This window comes from Anolis carolinensis, chromosome 2 (assembly GCF_035594765.1).
Source record: "Anolis carolinensis isolate JA03-04 chromosome 2, rAnoCar3.1.pri, whole genome shotgun sequence".
NCBI classification, from domain to species: Eukaryota; Metazoa; Chordata; class Lepidosauria; order Squamata; family Dactyloidae; genus Anolis; species Anolis carolinensis.
This window is the reverse complement of record NC_085842.1, coordinates 8,469,046-8,491,126: the sequence shown is the minus strand read 5'-3', so window position 1 is coordinate 8,491,126 and position 22,081 is coordinate 8,469,046. Positions and strand designations below refer to the sequence as shown.

Genomic DNA, 22,081 nt, shown 5'->3' with positions numbered 1-22,081 from the left:
TGAGAGAAACGAAAGTAATGATGAAATGTAATACTGCACCACAAATATGCACCAATGGTTTGATATGTGGGCGGTCGTAAACCGAACCCATTGAATTGTATAAATAGACACTTGACCCTGTCGGCGGGGTTCTCCCTTTTCAGCACCTAGTTGTGCGTGGGATGAACCTCTGCAGCTGCATGAACTTTAGTAAACTGCTTTCTTTGAAAAAAACTCCAGTTGTCTGTCTCCTACTTCCACTGCGTCCGCACAGACACACGAGAAGCCGAGAAGAGGGGAAGTCTGGTTTCCGCTACAGGAAGGAAGGAAGGAAGGAAAGGAGTCTGTCTGTCTGTCTCTCTCTCTCTGTCCCTCGCTCTGTGTGTGTCTGTCTCTGTAGGTGTGTCTGTCTGTCTGTCTCATTCACTCTGTCTCTCTTTGTGTCTCACTCTGTCTCTCTGTCTCACTCTGTTTCTCTCTCTGTCTCTTGCTCTCTCTGTCTGCCTCTCTGTGCCTCTCTCTCTGTGTCTCTCTGTCTCTCTTTCTGTCTGTGTGTCCGTCTCTCTCTCTGTCTCACTCTGTTTCTCTCTCTTTGTCTCTCTCTCACTGTTTTTGTCTCTGTCTCACTCTGTTTCTGTCTCTCTCTCTCTCACTCAGTTTCTCTTATTGTCCTCTTATTGTCACTATTGTCATTTATAGTACTTCATTGACTATGTCAACCATGTAACTATCTCCCCCCGACTTGACACATTCACCTTTTGTCCCAGACTTGTGTTTGATATACCTGTTTTAACATTTTATCTTGTAAGATTGTCCTTTTCGATTGTTTTACCAATATTGTTGATTTATTGTTGTGAATTTGTGTTTTTGTTTTGATTTTATATTGTGATGTTGGGCAAGGCCCCGTGTGAGCCGCCCCGAGTCCCTTCGGGGAGATGGGGCGGGGTACAAGAATAAAATTATTATTATTATTATTATTATTATTATTATCAACACAACGACGTTGTATGGCACAGCAAACAAGATAGATATGCTGGATTTCGTTTCGCAAAACCACAAGTCGAACACTTCCCAAGTGTCTAGGACTGTGTGATGTATTATTATTATTATTATTATTATTATTATTATTATTATTATTATGACACAGCAAACAAGATAGATATGCTGGATTTCGTTTCGCAAAACCACAAGTCGAACACTTCCCAAGTGTCTAGGACTGTGTGATGTATTTTCTGATGATGCGTGCAGATCCCAGTAGGGTGGCCTTTTGCAGTTGGCAGATGGTGATTTTGTCAATGTCTATTGTTTCCAAATGCCGGCTGAGATCTTTTGGCACGGCACCCAGTGTGCCCATCACCACCGGGACCACCTGCACTGGTTTCTGCCAGAGTCTTTGAAGTTCAATCTTGAGGTCCTGAGAGCGGCTGAGTTTTTCCTGTTGTTTTTCGTCAATGCGACTGTCACCTGGGATGGCGACATCAATGATCCAAACCTTGTTCTTTTCCACAACTGTGATGTCTGGTGTGTTGTGTTCCAGAACTTTGTCAGTCTGGATCCGGAAGTCCCACAGTCTCTTTGCGTGCTCATTTTCCAATACTTTTGCAGGTTTGTGATCCCACCAGTTCTTTTCTGCTAGCAGGTGGTACTTGAGGCATAAGTTCCAATGGATCATTTGGGCCACATAGTTGTGCCTCTGTTTGTAGTCTGTCTGTGCGATTTTCTTACAGCCGCTGAGGATATGATCCATGGTTTCGTCAGTTTCCTTGCACAGTCTGCATTTTGGGCTCTCTGTCTGCCTCTCTGTGTCTGTCTGTCTCTCTGTCTGTCTCTGTCTCTCTCTGTCTGTTTCTCTCTGTGTCTCTCGCTCTCTGTGTGTGTCTGTCTCTCTCACTCACTCAATTTATTTCTCTCTCTGTCTCTGCCTCTCTCTGTGTCTGTCTCCCTCTCTCTGCCCCTCTCTCTCTCCCTCCCTCCCTCTGGGGCTCCAGTGCCGTTCAGCCAATGCGAAGCCCCGCCTCTCTTTGGGTTCGCTTGCCCGCGGCCGCCATGTTTGCTCCGGGCGGAAGTCCAGCGAGACGAGGAAGCCTCTGCTGCCCAGAGAGGCGGGGAAGGCTCAGGCGGGGCGGGGCGAGGCCTTTCGGTGTGCGCTCACTTCCGGAGGGGGCGGGGGAAGGGAGGGGGGTCTCATTGTCTGTGAAAGGAGAGAGAGAGAGAGAGAGAGCGGGAGGAAGAGGTAAGGCCACGCCCCTCCGCTTTGTGCCCCTCCCTCCCCCCCCTCCCCTCCTCACCGGCCTTCCTTCCTTCCTTCCTTCCCGGTCCGGTCTGTCTGTCTGTCTGTCTGTCTGTCAGGAAAGCCTGCGGCCTGCTCTGCCCTCAGGGCCTGTGGCGGCGCCTCTGCGCATGCGCCGCCCTCTCTCTCTCTCTCTCTCTCTCTCTCTCTCTCTCTCTCTCTCTCTCTTCTACTCCTCCCGAGGAGACCCACTGGGGAGCGGGCCAAGGCCAGGTTCTGTTCTATTATATTTTGTTATAGTGTATTGTTCTGGGCATGGCCCCATGTAAGCCGCCCCGAGTCCCCGTTGGGGAGATGGTGGCGGGGTATAAATAAAGTTTATTATTATTATTATTAAGGTTGGATAAGCAAGACTCTACTGTATACAGTAGAGTCTCACTTATCCAACATAAACGGGCCGGCAGAATCATAGAATAGTAGAGTTGGAAGAGACCTCATGGGCCATCTAGTCCAACCCCCTGCCGAGAAGCAGGAAGATCACATTCAAAGCACCCCCGACAGATGGCCATCCAGCCTCTGATTCAAAGCCTCCAAAGAAGGAGCCTCCACCACAGTCCCTTGGGGCAGAGAGTTCCACTGCTGAACAGCCCTTCTCACTGTGAGGAAGTTCTTCCTGAGGTTCAGGTCATAGAATCATAGAATAGTCCAGTCGGAAGAGACCTCATGGGCCATCCAGTCCAACCCCATTCTGCCAAGAAGCAGGAAATCACATTCAAAGCACCCCCGACAGATGGCCATCCCGCCTCTGCTTCAAAGCCTCCAAGGAAGGAGCCTCCACCACAGTCCGGGGGAAAGAGAGAGTTCCACTGCCGAACAGCCCTTCTCACAGTCAAGTTCTTCCTGATGTGTGGTTGTTGTATGTCTTTCGGGCTGTGTGGCCATGTTCCAGAAATATTCTCTCCTGATGTTTCGCCCACATCTATGGCAGGCATCCTCAGAGGTTGTGAGGCATGGAGAAACTAGGCAAGGAAGGTAAATATAATAATAATAATAATAATAATAATAATAATACATCATAATAATAGGAATACATCACACAGTCCTAGACACTTGGGAAGTGTTCGACTTGTGATTTTGTGAAACGAAATCCAGCATGTCTATCTTGTTTGCTGTGTCATAATAAAATAATAATAATAATAATAATAATACATCACACAGTCCTAGACACTTGGGAAGTGTTCGACTTGTGATTTTGTGAAACGAAATCCAGCATATCTATCTTGTTTGCTGTGTCATACAACGTCGTTGTGTCAATAATAATAATAATAATAATAAAACTTTATTTATACCCCGCCACCATCTCCCCAATGGGGACTCGGGGCGGCTAACATGGGGCCATGCCCAGAGCAATACAACAAAATAAAATATAGAAACAACATATCATAGCACCATTCAAAATACAATAAATAATAATAAACACAACATCAAGAAATCAAAAAACAATAAAGCAAGGGCAGGCCGCGTGAACACAGAGATAAAACCCGGAGTGAGAGGGACAGAGGAGTACTCCACTAAGGGCAGGGACATATGGAAGTGGGGTAATCTAGAGGATAGATGTTCGGAGGGGAGTAATACGGAGATATATAACAGAAATTACTCACCGAAAGCATAGCGGAAGAGCCATGTTTTCAATTCTTTCCTAAAAGCTAACAGAGTGGGAGCTTGCCTTATTTCAGTAGGTAGTGATATATATCTGTAGTAATATATATCTGTGGAGAGTCCAGGGTGTGACAAGAGTCCTTTGTCAGTTGGAAGCTAAGCATTAATGTTTCTGTTAATCACCCTAATTAGCATTGGAAAGGTTTGTCTCTTGCCTGGAGGGCATCCTTTGTTCAGACTCATTAGCCATCCTTGGGTCTCCTCTGCCTGCAGAGTATTGGTTCCCATCTACTGTTTTGATTTTAGAGTTTTTTAATACTGGTAGCCAGATTTTGTTCATTTTCGTGGTTTCCTCCTTTCTGTTGAAGTTGTCCACTTGCTTCTTGTGGATTTCAATGGCTTCTCTGTGTCGTCTGACCTGATAGTTGTTGGAGTGGTTAAGCATTTTTGTGTTCTCAAATAATATCCTGTGTCCAGGCTGGTTCATCAAATGCTCTGCTATGGCTGATTTCTCTGGTTGAGGCAGTCTGCTTTGACTCGTGTTTTGGCATTGCTGCTGCTTGTGGTGGTCTCTCTGTAGACTTGTCCACAGCTGCATGGGATCCGGTAGACTCCTGCCGAGGAGAGAGGATCCCTCTTGTCTTTCGCTGAACGGAGCATTTGTTGGATTTTCTTTGTGGGTCTGTAGATAGTTTGCAGGTTGTGCTTCTTCATCAGTTTGCCTATGCAGTCAGTGGTTCCTTTGATGTCTGGTAAGAACCCCTTTCCTCTGGGTGGATCTTTCCCTTGACTCTCATGGCTTGTTCTTGGCCTTGCAGCTCTTCTGATGTCTGTGGTGGAGTCTCCATTGGCCTGTAGAGCCCAGTTTAGGTGGTTGAGTTCACCTTGGAGGAGGTGAGGTTCGCAGATTCTTTGTGCACGGTCTGTCAGGGCTTTGATTGTGCTTCTTTTTTGACTTGGGTGATGGTTGGAGTTTTCATGAAGGTATCTATCGGTTTTCCTGATGTTTCTTGCAGTTTAAAGCCATTGCTCCATTGCGTCCTAGTCTCCAGGGCAGCAGCAAACAATCTTGCTCCCTCCTCCCTATGACTTCCCCTCACATATTTATACATAGCTATCATGTCTCCTCTCAGCCTTCTCAATGGTTCTGGCCCAATTTACCTGTCCAAACGAATCTCCTCCTACGAGCCATCAAGAACCTTGAGATCGTCTTGGGAGGCCCTGCTCTCGGTCCCACCTGCCTCGCAAGCATGGCTGCCTCGTGGGGACAGGGAACAGGACAGGGCCTTCTCGGTGGTGGCTCCTCGGCTGTGGAACATTCGGCAGGCCCCGACTAAAGACAAGGCACGAGGTTTTCGGATGAATGGATCTGAGCATATATATTTTTTAAATTTATATACTGTAATTTTATATTGTACTAGCTGTGCCCGGCCACGCCTTGCTGTGGCTTAGTGTGGTGGTGTTGGTCAGTCTACATTAGGCTGTATTTATGCTGTGACCTCCAGCCTTCTTTATATTCACATTAGTAATAGTATTTGAAGTCTGTTACCTTCTTCAATTTTTGTGTTGATTGATAATTGCTTGAGATCCCTGTTGTCTTAGGTTTGTTGTTAATTGTAATGTCTTGATTCTGCTGAGTGCGGTTTATATTTTTATTGTGGTACAATAGTCTTTTTTTGTTTTGCCTGTGAAGGTGTTTATTATTATTGTTGTTATAGTGGTCATGAAGGTTGGATAAGTTAGATGCTACTGTATTGTTTTTTGGAGGCCCAGTGTAGCACTGACTGGCCTCTCAGGCTCAGTGCCTGGCTGTTTCTTGCCTGTGATGGTGTTGATTCTTATTGTTGTTGTTGTTGTCATTGTTATTATTGTAATTGTTTTTTTGGAGGCCAAGTGTGAATGTAGGGATTGGGGAGGTGGATGAGTTGTGTTGTCAAATGTTGTATTTGTTATAGTCACAATGCGTTGTTGTGAGTTTTGTGGGTCTGGATTGTGGTTTTGTGGTGTGGTTGTGTTGTTACATCTGAGAGGCAAGGCTTTTGTGTTGTGTTGTCAAGTTTTGTATTTCTGGGGTGTTTAGTTGTGTGCCAAGTTTCGTATTTCTGGGGCGTTTAGTTGTGTTGTTATAGTCACGATGCATTGTTGTGAGTTTTGTGGGTCCGGATTGTGGTTTTGTGGTGTGGTTGTGTTGTTACAACCGGGAGGCAAGGCTTTTGCATTGTGTTGCTAAGTTTTGTATTTCTGGGGCGTTTAGTTGTGTTGTTATAGTCACAATGCGTTGTTGTGAGTTTTGTGGGTCCTGTGTGGTTTTGTGGTGTGGTTGTGTTGTCACAACTGGGAGGCAAGGCTTTTGCATTGTGTTGCTAAGTTTTGTATTTCTGGGGCGTTTAGTTGTGTTGTTATCGCATGATGCGTTGTTGTGAGTTTTGTGGGTCCGGATTGTGGTGTTGTGGTGTGGTTGTGTTGTTGTAACCTGGAAGCAAGCCTTTTGCATTGTGTTGTCAAATTTCGTATTTCTGGGATGTTTAGTTTTGTTGTTATAGTCACTGCGCAAACAACTTTATCATTATATATATATAGATAGATTTAATTGTTTTTTAACTGATTTTATGTACTGTTGATTGATTTTGTATAGGCATCTAATTGTGCCAGTGTTGTAAGCTGCCCTGAGTCCCTTCGGGTGAGAAGGGCGGGATATAAATATTGGAAATAAATAAATAAATAAATAAATAAATAAATAAATAAATAATGTGTGCAAGCATTTAATGGATAAGCACAATGAACTGGGGCCTCCGGTGGCACAGCGTGTTAAAGCACTGAGCTGCTGAACTTGCAGACCAAAGGGTCACAGGTTCGAATCCGGGGAGCAGAATAAACACCCGCTGTTATCCGCAGCTTCTTCCAACCTAGCAATTCGAAAACATGCAAATGTGAGTAGATCAATAGGTACCGTTCAGGCGGGAAGGTAACTGTGCTCCATGCAGTCATGCCAGCGGCCACTTAGGGGAAATCTTGGTTGGACATGATGAACAGCACTGAATAGCCTCGCTGCTTGCAAGCCTGGCCGCTTTCTACCTTGCGGAATCCTTGGTTGCCCAGGTTGAATGGCAATGAAGCCTCTGTGAAACATGTATGTATGCTGCAATTAGGCACCTTGATTAGCATGTAATAGCCTTACAGCTTCAGAGCATGGCTGCTTCTTGCCTGGGGGAATCCTTTGTTGGGAGGTGTTAGCTGGCCCTGATTGCTTCCTGTGTGGAATTCCCCTATTTTCAGAGTGTTGTTCTTTATTTAATGTTCTGATTTTAGAGTTTTTAATACTTGGTGCCAGATTGTGTTCATTTTCGTGGTTCACAGCACACACAGTAGTAGTAGTAGTAGTAGTAATAATAATAATAATAATAATAATGACTCAGATAATACACACTACTTCTCTTCCTCCTCGGCTTCCTGCTTGGGCAAATCCTTTGTTGGGAGGTGTTAGCTGGCTCCGATTGCTTACTGTCTGGAATTCCCCTGCTTTCAGAGTGTTGCTCTTCATTTACTGTCCCGATTATAGAGATTATATTGTTTTGTTTTATTATACCACAGTAATTTATATATATATTATATATAATCTTATATTATTTGCTTTGAACTGGATTATATGAGGCCCCTTCTACACAACTGTATAAAATCCATACTGAACTGGATTATATGTCAGTGTGGACTCAAGACAACCCAGTTCAAAGCAGATACTGTGGATTATATCTGCCTTGGCATTCTGGGTTATATAGGTGTGTGGAAGGGCCTTGAGTCTACAATGTTGTATCATCGAGTTCAAATCAGATAATCTGTATTTTATCAGCAGTGTGGAAGAGGCTTAAGTGAGGCCTAACTCTGTCTTTTGCCATTGTGACTGAGTGGGTTGCTAGGAGATGAAGGGGGCGGGGCCTACCCTTCTGACCGGCACCCAGCTTTTACACATCTTCTATTTTGCACTGTATTTTTCTAGGTTTTTTGTTTTGTTTAAAAGACATGGATTGGATGACTGTGTCTTTTGTGGCCAAATTTGGTGTGATTGGGTTCAGTGGTTTTGTTGTTTACTCCATAGTAAAACGGCACATTACATTTTTATATATATAGATAACAGCAACAAACAGCTCTAAGCAGTTTTGGTACTTGGTCAGTGGACTAAGCAATTCAAGTCCAACATTCACGCCATCCATCTTTCCATCAAACGAATATAGTAATTTTTCCAGCCTCTTTTGGGCTGATGAGTTAGAAACCCAGATCTCAGCGATAGATTTGTAACGAGATAAAATTATGATATTATGTATGGTTTGAATGGAACTGCATGGAAGATGAATGAATGAATGAGAGCTAATAATTTTGGAGAAACCCCCCATTCTAATATTAAGGCCTACAATAACTAACTACCTACTTGCCGAATAGTAATGATAACTGAAATAGTTGACCTGCCTACTAACTGTGATAAGAACTGTGACAGTGATAAGATAAATGTTTACATCAAGTTAAGGAAATGTTTACAACTGTTAAGAAGGAAGTCGACACAAGGCTAACACCAATTAAAAAGAATCAACATCTGGTCCAGGAAACTGAGATGGAGCCAGGATGGAAGACGTCTATCATTCATTTACAACTTTGGGACAACATCAGCAAAATATTACTATTTTGTTGTTTATTCGTTCAGTCGCTTCCGAGTTCCCTGTAGGCCGTCGCTGCCCCCAGCTCCTTCAAGGTCAAGCCAGTCACTACAAGGATACCATCCATCCATCTTGCCCTTAGTCAGCCTCTCTTCCTTTTTCCTTCCTTTTTCCCCAGCATCATTCTCTTCACCAAGCTTTCTTGTCTTCTCATGATGTGGTCAAAGTACTTCATCTTTGCCTCTCATATTCTTCCCTCCAGTGAGCAGTGGCGTTGTTTCCTGGAGTGTGGACTAGTTGGATCTTCTTGTGGTCCAAGGCACTCTCAGGACTTTCCTCCAGCACTAGAGTTCAAAAACATCTGTCTTCCTTCACTCAGCCTTCCTTATAGTCTAGCTTTCGCATCCATAGGTTACTACGGGAAATACCATTGCTTTAACTATGTGGATCTTAGTTGCCAGTGTGATGTCTCTGCTTTTCACTATTTTGTTGAGATTACTCATTGATCTCCTCCCAAGAAGTAAACGTCTTCTGATTTCCTTTCTGCAGTCTGATTCTGCAGTCATCTTTGTGCCTAGAAGTCTGTCACTGCCTCCACGTTTTCTCCCTCTATTTGCCAGTTATCAATCTGGCTGGTTACCATAATTTTGGTTTTCTTGATGTTCAACTGCAATCCAGCTTTACCACTTTCTTCTTTCTCCTTGGTGATAAGGCTCCTCAGCTCCTCCTCGCTTTCGGCCATCAGAGTGGTATCATCTGCATACCTAAGGTTGTTAATGTTTCTTCCAGAAATTTTAACTCCGGCCTTGGATTCCTCAAGACCCGCATGTCGCATGATGTGTTCTACGTACAAGTTGAATAGGGAGGGTGAGAGGATGCAGCCCTGATGTCCGCACTCCTTTCCCAATCTTGAACGAGTCTGTTGTTCCATGGTCTGTTCTGACTGTGGCTACTTGGTCTTTATACAGATTCATCAGCAGACAGACAAGGTGACTTGGTCTCCCCAGACCACCAAGAACTTGCCACAATTTATTATGATCCACACAGTCAAAGGCTTTGGAATAGTCAATAAAACAGAAATAGTTTTTTTCTGAAACTCCCTGCCTTCCTTCATTATTCAGCATCTGGATATTGGCAATTTGGTCTCTGGTTCCTCTGCCTTTTCTAAACCCAAGCTTGGACATCTGGCAACTCTCACTCCATGTCTTGCTGGAGTCTTCCTTGCAGGATCTTGAGCATTACCTTACTGGCATGGGAAATAAGGGCCACTGGACGGAAGTTAGAGCATTCTTTAGCGTTTCCCTTTTTTGGTATGAGGATGTAAATTGATTTTTTCCAATCTGACGGCCAATCTTGTGTTTTCCATATTTGCTGGCATATGGCATGCATCACCCTGACAGCATCACCTTCCAAGATTTCAAAGAGCTCTGCTAGTATCCCATCGTCTCCTGCTGCCTTGTTATTAGCAATGCTTCTTAAGGCCCATTCAACCTCACTCCTCAGGATGTCTGGTTCTAATTCATTCACCACACCATCAAAGCTATCCTCTATATTATTATCCTTCCTATACAGATCTTCTGTATAGTCTCACCGCCTTCTCTTGATCTCTTCAGCTTCTGTTAGGTCGTTGCCATCTTTGTTTTTGATCATGCTCATTTTTGCCTGTAATTTACCTCCGATGTTTCTAATTTTCTGGAAGAGGTCTCTTGACTTCCTATTCCATTGTCTTCTTCCACTTCTATGCATTGCTTGTTTAAAACATTTAAACAAATATTGCCATATAAGTGACCTTATGACAATCCAGAAATTGTGACAGTCAGCGACTCTGTTCACCTGCCATGCTCAGTGGAGATGGTGTGTGGGAAAGTGGCAGAGTTGCATGGAAGCAGTCTGGTCACTGGGCCTCCGTTTCTCAAGGGAAGAGGAAGGAATGCATTTTGGAGTCATGATACGTTTAGCAGGGAGTCAGTTCTCTTGAGGGGTCTGATCCTTGGCATTGTTCTTAGGGAAAAAGATGCATTTTGGAGTTTTGACGTTTTCGGAGTTTTGCATTGGCGGGCTGCAGAGGAAGCAGGGCCTGGCCTGAGCAGGTGCTTCTCCAAGGAGGGAGAAAGGGATATGATAATGTTTGTGTGCATGAAGATGAATGCATGTACATGTGTTTGAATGCTGAGTGAAAATGTAACCCCCTCCCGTTTTGTTTGTTAGCCAATGTAATAATAATAATAATAATAAAACTTTATTTATACCCCGCCACCATCTCCCCAACGGGGACTCGGGGCGGCTTACATGGGGCCATGCCCAGACACCATACAATATAACAAAATAAAACAACATATCATAACACAATATAACAGTGCAAAAATAATCATATACATTACAGCACAAATCAGAGAAAACAGTAAAAAACAGGGCGTAATAGGTTGTTTGTAAATCCAATGTATTTACATAGAATCTATATGTCTGTATGTCTAAATGTTGTTCTGTAAAAGTTCTGATATACCTCTCACACTGAAATTGCAATAAGAAGAACCTATGCTTTAAGGTTATTGACAGATTATCCTGAATTAACCGACTGCCCCCGTTTCCGTGGGGGAAGTTGCAGATCAGTGGTATCTCCCAACTTAATTTGAAGCTTCTCTTCCAGCTGTATGTTTTATCACTGGATTACTGTCTGGGGTCCATACCGTAATGGTTTCCTCTGGATTCCTTCTTCGTGATCCTTGGTTTATTTTGAATTTCTTCTTCCATTTCCCTCAAGTTCTGAGTTGGGATGTGAGGAAGCGGGATCTAGACAGGAAATGCTTTGCAGCCTTAGCCCCTTTCTGTGCTGACCATATTGTTAGAGGTCTTCACAAAGAGGTCTTCTTGCAGTGCAAGAAATCTCATTAACAGAATCCTGGGCCACAATCCCCTTTGTATCTGAGCAGGGATTTCTCTTTGTTTGGCAATTGGCTCTCTGAGTTGGGCCAGTCTCTCTCCCTTCTTCCCCTGCATTTGCTACAACACTAGGCTATTGTTTTTCATATCCAATGAAATCTTTCTTTGCTCCACTCCTGATGAGATTTTCCTCTCATTCATCTGGCAGGTAACCTCTGGATGAACCTTGTGAAGAACACTTTGCCCTTTGTTTTAGGACTGAAATGAAAGTACACAGCACAGATAAGAAGAGGAAATAAGTTGCAGGAATTATATTTCAAGCTACATACCTGTGTATTCAAGGAGGAAAGGGAGGATTGTGCTGTAAGAAGAGGGGCATGGTAGAGAGGAAAGAAGACTACAGCAATCAATACAAGGACTCAAAAGAGGAAATCTTGTTCACAGTACATATCTGTGAACTTCTGGCATAATATCTGGATCATAAATGTAAAAGAATGGAAAATCTCAATTACCTGTCAAAATCACACACAGAGGATAAACTACATAATTGTATGGACTGCGGGAAATGTTCCAGTGGGAGAAGTTCCCTTACTAAACATCAACAAACTCACACAGGGGAGAAGCCATATAAATGTGTGGAATGTGGAAAGAGCTTCAGTCGCAGTGGGAATCTGCGTACTCATCAAAAGACACATACAGGGGAGAAGCCATACAACTGCATAGAATGTGGAAAGAGCTTCAGTCACAGTGGGAATCTGCGTAATCATCAAAAGACACATACAGGGGAGAAACCACATAACTGCATGGAATGTGGGCTGAGCTTCAGTCGCAGTGATAGTCTGCGTAGTCATCAAAGGACACATACAGGGGAGAAGCCACATAACTGCTTGGAATGTGGAAAGAGCTTCAGTCACAGTGCGACTCTGCGTATTCATCAAAGGACGCACACAGGGGAGAAGCCACATAAATGCCTGGAATGTGGAAAGAGCTACAGTAAGAGTGGAAAGCTGCGTTCCCATCAAAGGATTCACACAGGGGAGAAGCCACATAAATGCTTGGAATGTGGAAAGAGCTTCAGTCACAGTCACAATTTGCGTGCCCATCAAAGTATCCACACAGGAGAGAAACCACATAAATGCTTGGAATGTGGAAAGAGCTTCAGTGAGATTGGAAAGCTGCGTACCCATCAAAGGACCCACACAGGGGAGAAGCCACATAAATGCCTGGAATGTGGAAAGAGCTTCAGTGCGAGTGGACATCTGCGTTCCCATCAAACGATTCACACAGGGGAGAAGCCATATAAATGCTTGGAATGTGGAAAGAACTTCAGTCGCAATACAAGTCTGCGTATCCATCAAAGGACCCACACAGGAGCGAAGCCCCATAACTGCATGGAATGTGGAAAGAGCTTCAGTCGCAATACAGGTCTGCGTATCCATCAAAGGACCCACACAGGGGAAAAGCCACATAAATGCATGGAATGTGGAAAGGATTACAGTGCAAATCTGTGTCTCGATCACAGGACACTCGTCAGGGGAGAAGCCACATAACTGTATGGACTGTGGAAAGAGCTTCAGTCACAATAAGAGTCTGCATATCCATCAGAGGGCCGACACAGGAGAGAAGCCACATAAATGCATCGAATGTGGAAAGTTTCAGTCAAAGTGGAGGTCTATGTATCCGTCAAGGGAACCACATAGGCGACAAACCACACAAATATATGGAATGTGGAAAGAGCAGCACACAGGGTTCAGCATGCATTAGACACCAAAAAACTTAAACACAGCTAGAGGACACCTGCATGTATGTTTCCTAGTTCTGCTAAAAGCATGTCCCCACTCAGAAAAAAAATGAGAGAATGAACAGAAAATTGAAGGCCGCCATCTTGGTCTGTATCTATCGTGTACAGCACTTTCTGTGGTCTGGCTTGACTGATTCTGGGGGCAGGTCTCTCACAGGGGAGGACTTTTCTCAGTATTGCAGCCAGCTTGGCTTCTGGGATGATCTCTGAAGGCTTTCTGAAATGAGCAGCAACTGAGATCTCATGATAAAAGGGTTCTGGAATAGAATAGCTCTTTTGTAGCAGATAATATCATACATCTGGCCCTGGATCTTGGCTCTGCTGCCCCTTGGATAGAATTCTGGACTCTGGCCTTGTTCCTATAATCCTGTTCTGGACTCTATTATACCCTGAATCATTTACTTTAAATTCTGGACTGACTGCTTGGCTTGATTTGTGGACTTGGACTTCAGTTTGCATCCCTGCCTCTCTGGCTTGACTTTGGAATTCTGACTTCGGTTTGTACTCTTGCATTCTTGGTTGTTATTTTATGAACTATGGTGAATGCATCCATGACATCTGACTATTGGACTGCTCTTGTCAAATTTGTGTTTATTTGTAAATTATGTAGTCATAGTTTTAATTGTATGCCGCTTTAGGTTTCCTTCAAGAGAGATAAAGTGGGGTATATATAAACATAATAGTAATGCCTGCATAGAGCAAACCCCCTGTAGTAATTGTGACTGTTCTGTCATTACCATTAGCAAAGGGTCCTTTAGGATACACAGCATCTCCCTAATTGCTCGGAATAGATGACATCAGCTGATAAAGATTCTTGAATCTGTTGAGATAGACAAATCTTCTAAGTTGATGAAGGGAAATGTTTGTCTAACTACAAGCAAGATTGGCAACTACTAATTTACTAGTTATAATAATGAAGGGACATTTGTTTATTGTGGCTTTTAGGAATTAATTTAATATAATTAAAATGGAAGATTAAATATAGAACAGCATTTAAAGTGAGTAAATAGAGATACAAATCAGCATGCAGTGAGAGTTTTGTAGTTTCATTTTTCTATTAGTTTTGTTCTTATGTAAGTATGTGTCGCTGACTCTTTTATGTTTGTTAAGTAGTCCTTTTTTAAAAAAAAATTGCCAAAATAGTAATTTGTATAAAGAATTATTGGAACAACCTATTAAGAGGACAGAAATAGAGAATTTATTAAGAATTTAAAAGCTGGGAAAGCTCCAGATCTGGACGGATTGGGAACAGAATATTATAAAAGTTATAGAGAAATATTGGCTCCAAAATTATTAGAATTGTATATTGTAATAATGAAAGGAGAGAAAATACCAGAATCATGGAGGAAGTCATTAATAATATTAATATGAAAACTGGTTAAAGATTTAACAGACGCAGGGTCATATAGGCCCGTATCATTAGTTAACCAGGATGCAAAGATATTATCAGCTATAATAGTCAATAGAATGATTAATGCATGTACAAGTATGTATAAAAAGTTCAATGTGGGTTTGTAAAAGGAGGACAAATGTCACATTTGATAGGGAGAGTGTTAAAATATGTGTGTCTCGAGGGGAAGTTTTGTGTCAGGAAGCATGCTGGGCCCATAACCAATTGTCAGAGTAATTTGCAGTGCAGCAGTAGATGGTTTCAGTGGAACGCAGAATGAAGTGACATCCAGAGACTTTGGTAAAACTATATACAAAGTTTTACTGTACAAAACAAACAGACTTGCAGACAATAGACACAGGACTTAACATCTAGGCAGACAGCATAGAACAGATCTGATGCAACCAGCAATGCACACACACTTGTGTCTGGACACTCCCCAGCTCCAGCCACACACCAAGGTCATCACAGCTTCTTAGCAATTAACTCTTTCCAGACTATAGTACACTCTGGATGATGCAATCAGTATGCAATACTGACAAGACACAAATTTCATTTAAACACTATCTATACACAAATCCCACATTAACAGTCTGTACCAGCTTGAGCTGAGCTGTTTCGTCCTCCCCATGCCATGACTGTTGAGAGGGGGAGGCTGGGAGTGCATCTCAGATAAGGGCCATCTGTACTGGGGGAAACAGACACCGTAGGATCTTTGGTGAGAATTGAATGTAGCTAGTAGACTAGATAGTAGGAGTGGTCATGGGTCAGCAGGAGGATATACACAGAAATTGGCGGGAATTGTTCAGAGCTGTTTTTCTGTTGCCAATGGTAAGGAAAATAAATCTATATCCAAGGAATTGCCTTTATGAGCGTGCTTTTTTTCTGAGAGCTTCCTGGTTCTGACATTAAGACAGCTCTCCTCATCCTACATTCATCCCGTGTCCAGTGAGAGTATCATGTCTTCCAGAGGGGCCGAAAGTCTGCTGGAGCCTTAAGCCGTGGAGGGGCCAGAGGTGAGCGCATTGTCTTCCGCACTCAAGAGAGAACTGTCTCCTGTGAGCAGCGAAGCTGCAATGGAGAGAATACTGCTGACCTTTTCTTTCCAGCTCAGTGAGATGAGAAAGGAGGTGACGGCATCCCGGATGGCCGTCGCAGAGCAGAGAGATCAAAGACAGGCCTGCTTGCTGTCGGGTCGAGTGATATGGTGGAAAGTGCGGAGCAGCAAGATGCTTCGGCTTACCAAACAGGACTGTCAGGGAGAAGCTAGTTGTCAGGAAACTGGCGTCCTGACTGATTGATGAGTCAGGTCTCACCTTTGCTCATCCATCAGACCACTCCGCAGCGGCAAAGTGCCACTGACAAAAACAACAGCTTAGCCGATCTTATCTGCTGATCCCAGTGGCACTAAAGACTTTAATTTACAGGATATATACAAAGTTAACAGCTAAAGCATCGGCAAGAACAAAACATGGAGACTATCTGTGTCTCTCCAAGTCTGTTATCAGTGAGCTGAAGCACCTCCCCACATTCCACAGTCTATGACATGTCTTCCTGTCACGTAGCACAAACGGAAGTCTTGATCCTTTGCCCTTCTAGCCACCAAGCAGGGCTCGCTGCAATTAACCTCTTGACTGCTGGAATGCTTGCCGAAACGAATACACATACTTACACAGCAACAATTAATAAGCATTTCACTACATATCACAAAAAACCGTAACACCAGTTGCAAGCGACCCATGGCAGGGAATAGCTACGCGTGAAGTTTAACGGGGACCCATTGCAGCTTTCTTACTTCGTAACAAATGTGAGGCATTTTATGGAGGACTATGGAGATCTTTTCCCTTTGGAAGGGGCAAGAATCCATGTTGTAGGGGCTAATTTAAAAGGCCCCGCTGCAGATGTCTGATTCAGATGTATGATACCAGGGAGCCTGAGCTAAGGCAACTGGATGACTTCCTGAGGGCCATGAGGGATAAGTTCCAGGACTCCCTGGCCAAAGCGAAAGTCAAAGGACCGTTAAAAGAATTTACCAAGGGAATAAGGCAGTGTCTGAATACGCTTTGGATTTCAAAATGATACCAGGGAATATTTGGGATTGGTCAGAGACTAAATTGGAATATTTCCAGCCGGGGCTGAGAGATCTACTGGAGTGGACCCTGCACTGTGGTAATCCAGACATCCTAGACGAGTGGATTGTGCTAGCCGGGAGAGTGGAATGTGACAAGGAGCAGATGCCATGTCGACCCAGAGAAGGAGGGCGAGCAGGGCACCCAGCAGCAGTTCACACCGGAGGAGTGCCTTGTTCCCCTCCCCAAGGCAGATCGCCCAGGAGATGTGGAGCGTGCTGCATGTGTGGCCACAAAGGTCACAGAGCAGCTATTGCCTAAAGAGAGTAAATCAACAAAAAGGAGACAAGCCCCCTCCTCAGAAAGCTCCTCTCCCTCCAAAGATGTTCAAGGGAAGACGTCCATGGCAATCCGAGGCGCTGGCTCCGAACCAACTCCCTGCTGAAGGAGGGGAGTCAGAGGTGGAAGGAGATGCTGACTGGTTGCCGGGAAACGACAACGATCTGTTTTAGATGCCCAATGGCAGATCAAAGAACCCCAGGGCGGAGATGCATCAGTGAGTTTCAATTGTTACATTGTGACAGGATAGAGTTGCTGAACCCTGAGACAGTTCTGCAGATGGAAGCAGACGCAATGCTAGATAGTGGATGTACCAGATGTCTGATCACTCCAGCACTAGCTAACCAGTTGGGCATAAAAGCCCAGCTTCTAATAACACCTGTAGTTTTCTCAGTTAGATGGACCCACAGCCAATAGAACCCCAGTAAGAAAAAGAACAGTTTTTTTTTAGAAATGAGTGTAGGATCCCACCAGGAGTCATTACAATTTTTATATCCTCTATGGCCCATCAACCGATCATACTGGAAGTCCCCTGGCTGAGGTTGCAAAATCCTTGGATTGATTGGAAGGGTGAGACTTTCACCTTCTATGATGGAAGCTGTAGCTTCAGGAACATCCCACAGCCAACCTGCATAGTGAAAGAAAAGGGGGTGGTAGCAGCCACATCACAAGACGTCACATTAGACTGTACACCCAGTGTCTACCATAATTTTGCGGATTCCAGTTTCCAGAAAAACTGACTGTGCCATTGAAATCAAGCCCAACGCCAAATTGCCAGGCCCCAAACTATACGCCATGTCTGAGCCAGAAAAAAAGAGCTCTGAGGGAGTTCATTGACAAAAACCTGGCTAGGGGCTTTATTGAACCCGTAAATTCACCAATGGCCGCCCCTGTTTTGTTCCATCCAAAGACAGACAGGTCTCTGAGGCTGTGCGTTGATTACCAGGGTCTGAATGCAATCTGCACCTCCAACAAATACCCCCTTCCATTGATAACTGACATGCTGGCCCAGTTGGGAGAGGCTCGAATATTCACCAAATTGGATCTTAGGAAAGTGTTGTTTAGAATAAGAGTTTGGCCAGAGGATGGCTGGAAAACACCTTTCAATTGTCATCTAGGAAGTTTCTCTTTCCGAGTCATGCCGTTCAGACTAAAAGGCTCCCCCTAGGTTTTTATGCAATTTATCAACGAGATCTTTCATGAGTGGCTGTATAAGGGAGTTATGGTTTACTTGGATGACATCCTTATTTATTAAAAAAAATATGGACAAACATGTAAAAATGACTAGACGGTTCCTACAGATATTACAGGAAAATCAGCTGTACGCCAAGCTCTCAAAGTACGAATTTCATAAGGCTGAACTGGACTACTTAGGTTTCCGCATCTCCCCTGGAGGCCTGGGCCTGGGCCCAGCCAAAGTGCAGGACACGTTGGCTTGGAATCCGCCGCAAACTAGGAAGCAACTCTTAAGGGTTCTTGAGTTTTGCTAATTGAGCCCCCAGTGGTACAGTGCGTTAAAGCGCTGAGCTGCTGAACTTGTGGACTGAAACGTCGTGGGTTCAAACCCAGGGAGCGAAGTGAGTGCCTACTGTTAGCCCCAGCTTCTGCCAACCTAGCAGTTCGAAAACATGCAAATGTCAGTAGATCAATAGGTACCGCTCCAGTAGGAAGGTAACAGCGTTCCATGCAGTCATGACCTTGGAGGTATCTATGGACAACGTTGGCTCTTCGGCTTAGAAATTGAGTTGACCACCAACCCCCAGAGTTGGACACAACTGGACTTAATGTCAGGGGAAAATCTTTACCTTTACCTTATAGACAATTTATCCAGGACTTTGCAGAATTTGCACTTCTCTTAACAGATTTTTTAAAGACCAAAGGGAAGAGAGAGACAAAAAGGACCAAGTCCCTGGCGTTAGCATGGACACCAGAATGCCAAAAAGCATTCAATGAGTCGAATCACAAGTTCACCTCCCAACCCATTTTGATCCATGCTCAAATGGATAACCCTTTTGTTGTCCACTGTGACGCTTCAGAAGCAGCGCATGGGGCAGTTTTGTTGCAACCAGATGACAATGAACAGCTAAGGCCTTGTGCATACCTGTCAAAGAAGTTCTCAGACACTGAGAAGTGTTGGCACGTGTGGGAGAAGGAATCATTTGCAGTCAGGGCTGCACTGTTGCATTAGCGATACTTCTTGGAAGGGACAACGATCCCCTTTGAAGTGTGTACTGACCATAAGAACCTACAAGCCCTGCAAGCCCCCCAAAGACTGAATGCTAAACAGTTGAGATGGGCTCAGTTCTTTAGCCATTTCAGCTTCACATTAAAGTTCTTCCCTGGGAAACAAAACCACTTTGGTGGATGATCTCTCTCGTATGCCAGTGGCTAACTATTCTGCCCCAGGGGAGTTGGGGACTTTGTTCTCTCGAGAGCAGTTGGGCCTGATTGTGCAGACCCACTCCCAACAATGGGATAAAGCTCCCCCTGCTAGACACCTGCTAGACACCTGGTTGGACTTGCAGATGAACTGAAGGGGGCAGCGCATAGCAAGAAGATTGCTGCTTCCTGGCTGGTGATACAAGCAGAGTTGGAGTTGGCCAGACAGGATTACAAAAAGTTCACAGACAGGCAGCGAGCTGCTCAACCTGTTTTCAAAGTGGGGGACTTAGTCTATCTGTTGATGAAATATTTAAAGTCCACTCAGCCTTCTCTGAAACTTTCCCTTAAGTATATTGGCCCGTTTCCGATCTCTGCTGTTATCAACCCTGTGGCCGTTTTGTTGGAATTACTTGGAGGAAAGTCTATCAAATTGAAACTTGATCCAGACAAGACAGAGGTCCTCCTGGTCAGTCGCAGGGCTGAACAGGGAATAGGGTCACAGCCTGTGTTGGATGGGGTCGCACTCCCCCTGAAGGCACAGGTTCGCAGTCTGGGGGTTCTCCTGGACTCATCGCTGAGCCTGGAGCCCCAGGTCTCGGCGGTGGCCAGGGGAGCATTCGCGCAACTGAGACTTGTGCGCCAGCTGCGCCCGTTCCTTGGGAGGTCTGACTTGGCCACGGTGGTCCACGCTCTGGTTACATCCCGTTTGGACTACTGCAACGCGCTCTACGTGGGGCTGCCTTTGAAGACGGCTCGGAAGCTCCAACTAGTACAACGGGCGGCAGCCAGACTAATAACAGGAGCAGCTTACAGGGAGCGTACTACTCCCATGTTGAGTCAGCTCCACTGGCTGCCGATATGCTACCGAGCCCAAATCAAAGTTCTGGTTTTGACCTACAAAGCCCTAAATGGTTCTGGCCCATCTTACCTGTCCGAACGTATCTCCCCCTATGAGCCTTCTAGAACTCTTAGATCATCGGGGGAGGCCCTGCTCTCGGTCCCACCAGCCTCGCAGGTAAGGCTGGTGGGGACAGAGCCTTCTCGGTGGTGGCTCCTCGGCTGTGGAACACCCTCCCCAGCAACATACGGCAGATACCAACTCTCCCAGGCTTCAGGAAAGTCTTAAAGACATGGTTGTGCACACAAGCTTTTAATGAATGAGAACATGGACTTTACATGACCTGTACAAAGACTTGAGGGTTCTGGATGAATGGATTTTAATCTTGGACATTCTTAAAATTTTATATAAAGTGACTTCATTTTGTAATGGTATCTGTTTTATATGAACTGTTGTTTTGTAGATTATTTTATATGAATTGTTGTTTTTACATTGTTTTTAGGCATTGAATTTTTGCCTATTTACTGTAAGCCGCTTTGAGTCTCCTCGGAGAGAAAGGCGGGGTAAAAGTGATGTAAATAAATAAATAAAATAAATATCCTGTATTCCATGTTAGTCTCCCTAAACAAGTCAGTACTTCCCATGAGTGGAGCAAACCTGACTCTGACCCTGTTCCAATTATGGTGTGTGCTCACACACATTTCAAAATCAAGGATATTTGGGACTTTAAGAGATCTTGAGATCGGTTATTTTACCTGGTCCAGCGGACTTCGTGGGCCCTCCACCCTGAGTGGGTGGCTGCTGAGCATGTGCGGGCCCCCAAGTTGTTGAGACTTTTCCACAGAGACTTTCCCCTTAAACCTGGACCTTGGCTTGCTCATTGTTTTCCTTTCTTTCCAGGGCCACCTTCTCATTTATTTATTTATTTATTTATTTCTGATATTTCTACCCTGCCCTTCTCCCTGAGGGGACTCTTGGAGGGGAGTTATGTCATGATGCGCCCGTACCAGCTTGAGCTGAGCTGCTTCGTCCACCCATGCCATGACTGTTGGGAGGGGGAGGCTGGGAGTGCATCTCAGATAAAGGCCGTCTGGACTGGGGGAAACAGACATCGTAGGATCTTTGGTGGGAATGGAATGTAGCTAGTAGACTATAGATAGTAGGAGGCGTCATGGGTCAGCAGGATGATATACACAATTCTATCTGCTTTGTTTTTCTAGGCCTAATCGTTTCAGCTAAACCAGGGTTCCCCTCTCTCTCCCCCCCCCCCCCCTACACTCCTCTGGTCTCTCTGTCTATCTGGACTCCATTACCCAGAACCCCGCCTCATTGGCCCAGGCAGCAAAGGACCCTGGGAATCGGAGTCCAAACAATCCAGAACTCCAGAGCAGCCTGCGTTCCTTGGCTGTTGGGCCCCTCCCTGTCAGGATGTGATTCACACTAGCTGAACTGTTCCCATCCTGCCAAAAGCAATTGGGGTGGAGATAGCCTAAATGATAAGAGCCATCTGGCTAGGAGGATTGATTTATGGCCTGCTCTGGTTTTCAAGCCTGGGAAAAGACTATCGACAGATAGGTGTGAATGCGGAAGGGGGGCTGGGGGGAAGTAGTAGTTTGATATGCTGGGGTCTTGGCGGGAACGGGTTAGTACTAGCATTGTGTTCATCTTGACAAGAAGGATTTCAATAAAGTGTTTCCACGGAACTACCTGTGTGAGCTTGCATTGTGTCCTATAGCTTCCGAGGACTGACACTCCCAGTCCTCACCTCCATGGCAACCAGTAAACTAACAACACCAGAGGAAAACATGTTCATATTTTGTGTGTGTGCATATAAATATAGATATAGAATTATAGAGTCATAGAGTTGG

The 22,081-nt window shown here is 44.7% G+C and overlaps 1 protein-coding gene across 2 annotated transcripts; it reads left to right on the top strand.

Moving 5' to 3' along the window:
* Nucleotides 1-2,142: 2,142 nt before the first annotated feature.
* On the top strand, nucleotides 2,143-15,445 carry LOC134296941 (zinc finger protein 239-like). Of its 2 annotated transcripts, none has more exons than XM_062973128.1 (2): nucleotides 2,143-2,212; nucleotides 11,603-15,445. In XM_062973128.1, the coding sequence occupies exon 2, from the start codon at nucleotides 11,889-11,891 to the stop codon at nucleotides 12,942-12,944; it is 1,056 nt and encodes a 351-aa protein (XP_062829198.1). In that variant the 5' UTR covers nucleotides 2,143-2,212; nucleotides 11,603-11,888; the 3' UTR covers nucleotides 12,945-15,445. The 2 variants fall into 2 exon arrangements, with proteins under 2 accessions (XP_062829198.1, XP_062829197.1); XM_062973127.1 differs by lacking the exon at nucleotides 2,143-2,212 and adding an exon at nucleotides 2,836-3,241.
* The last annotated feature ends 6,636 nt before the right edge of the window (nucleotides 15,446-22,081 follow it).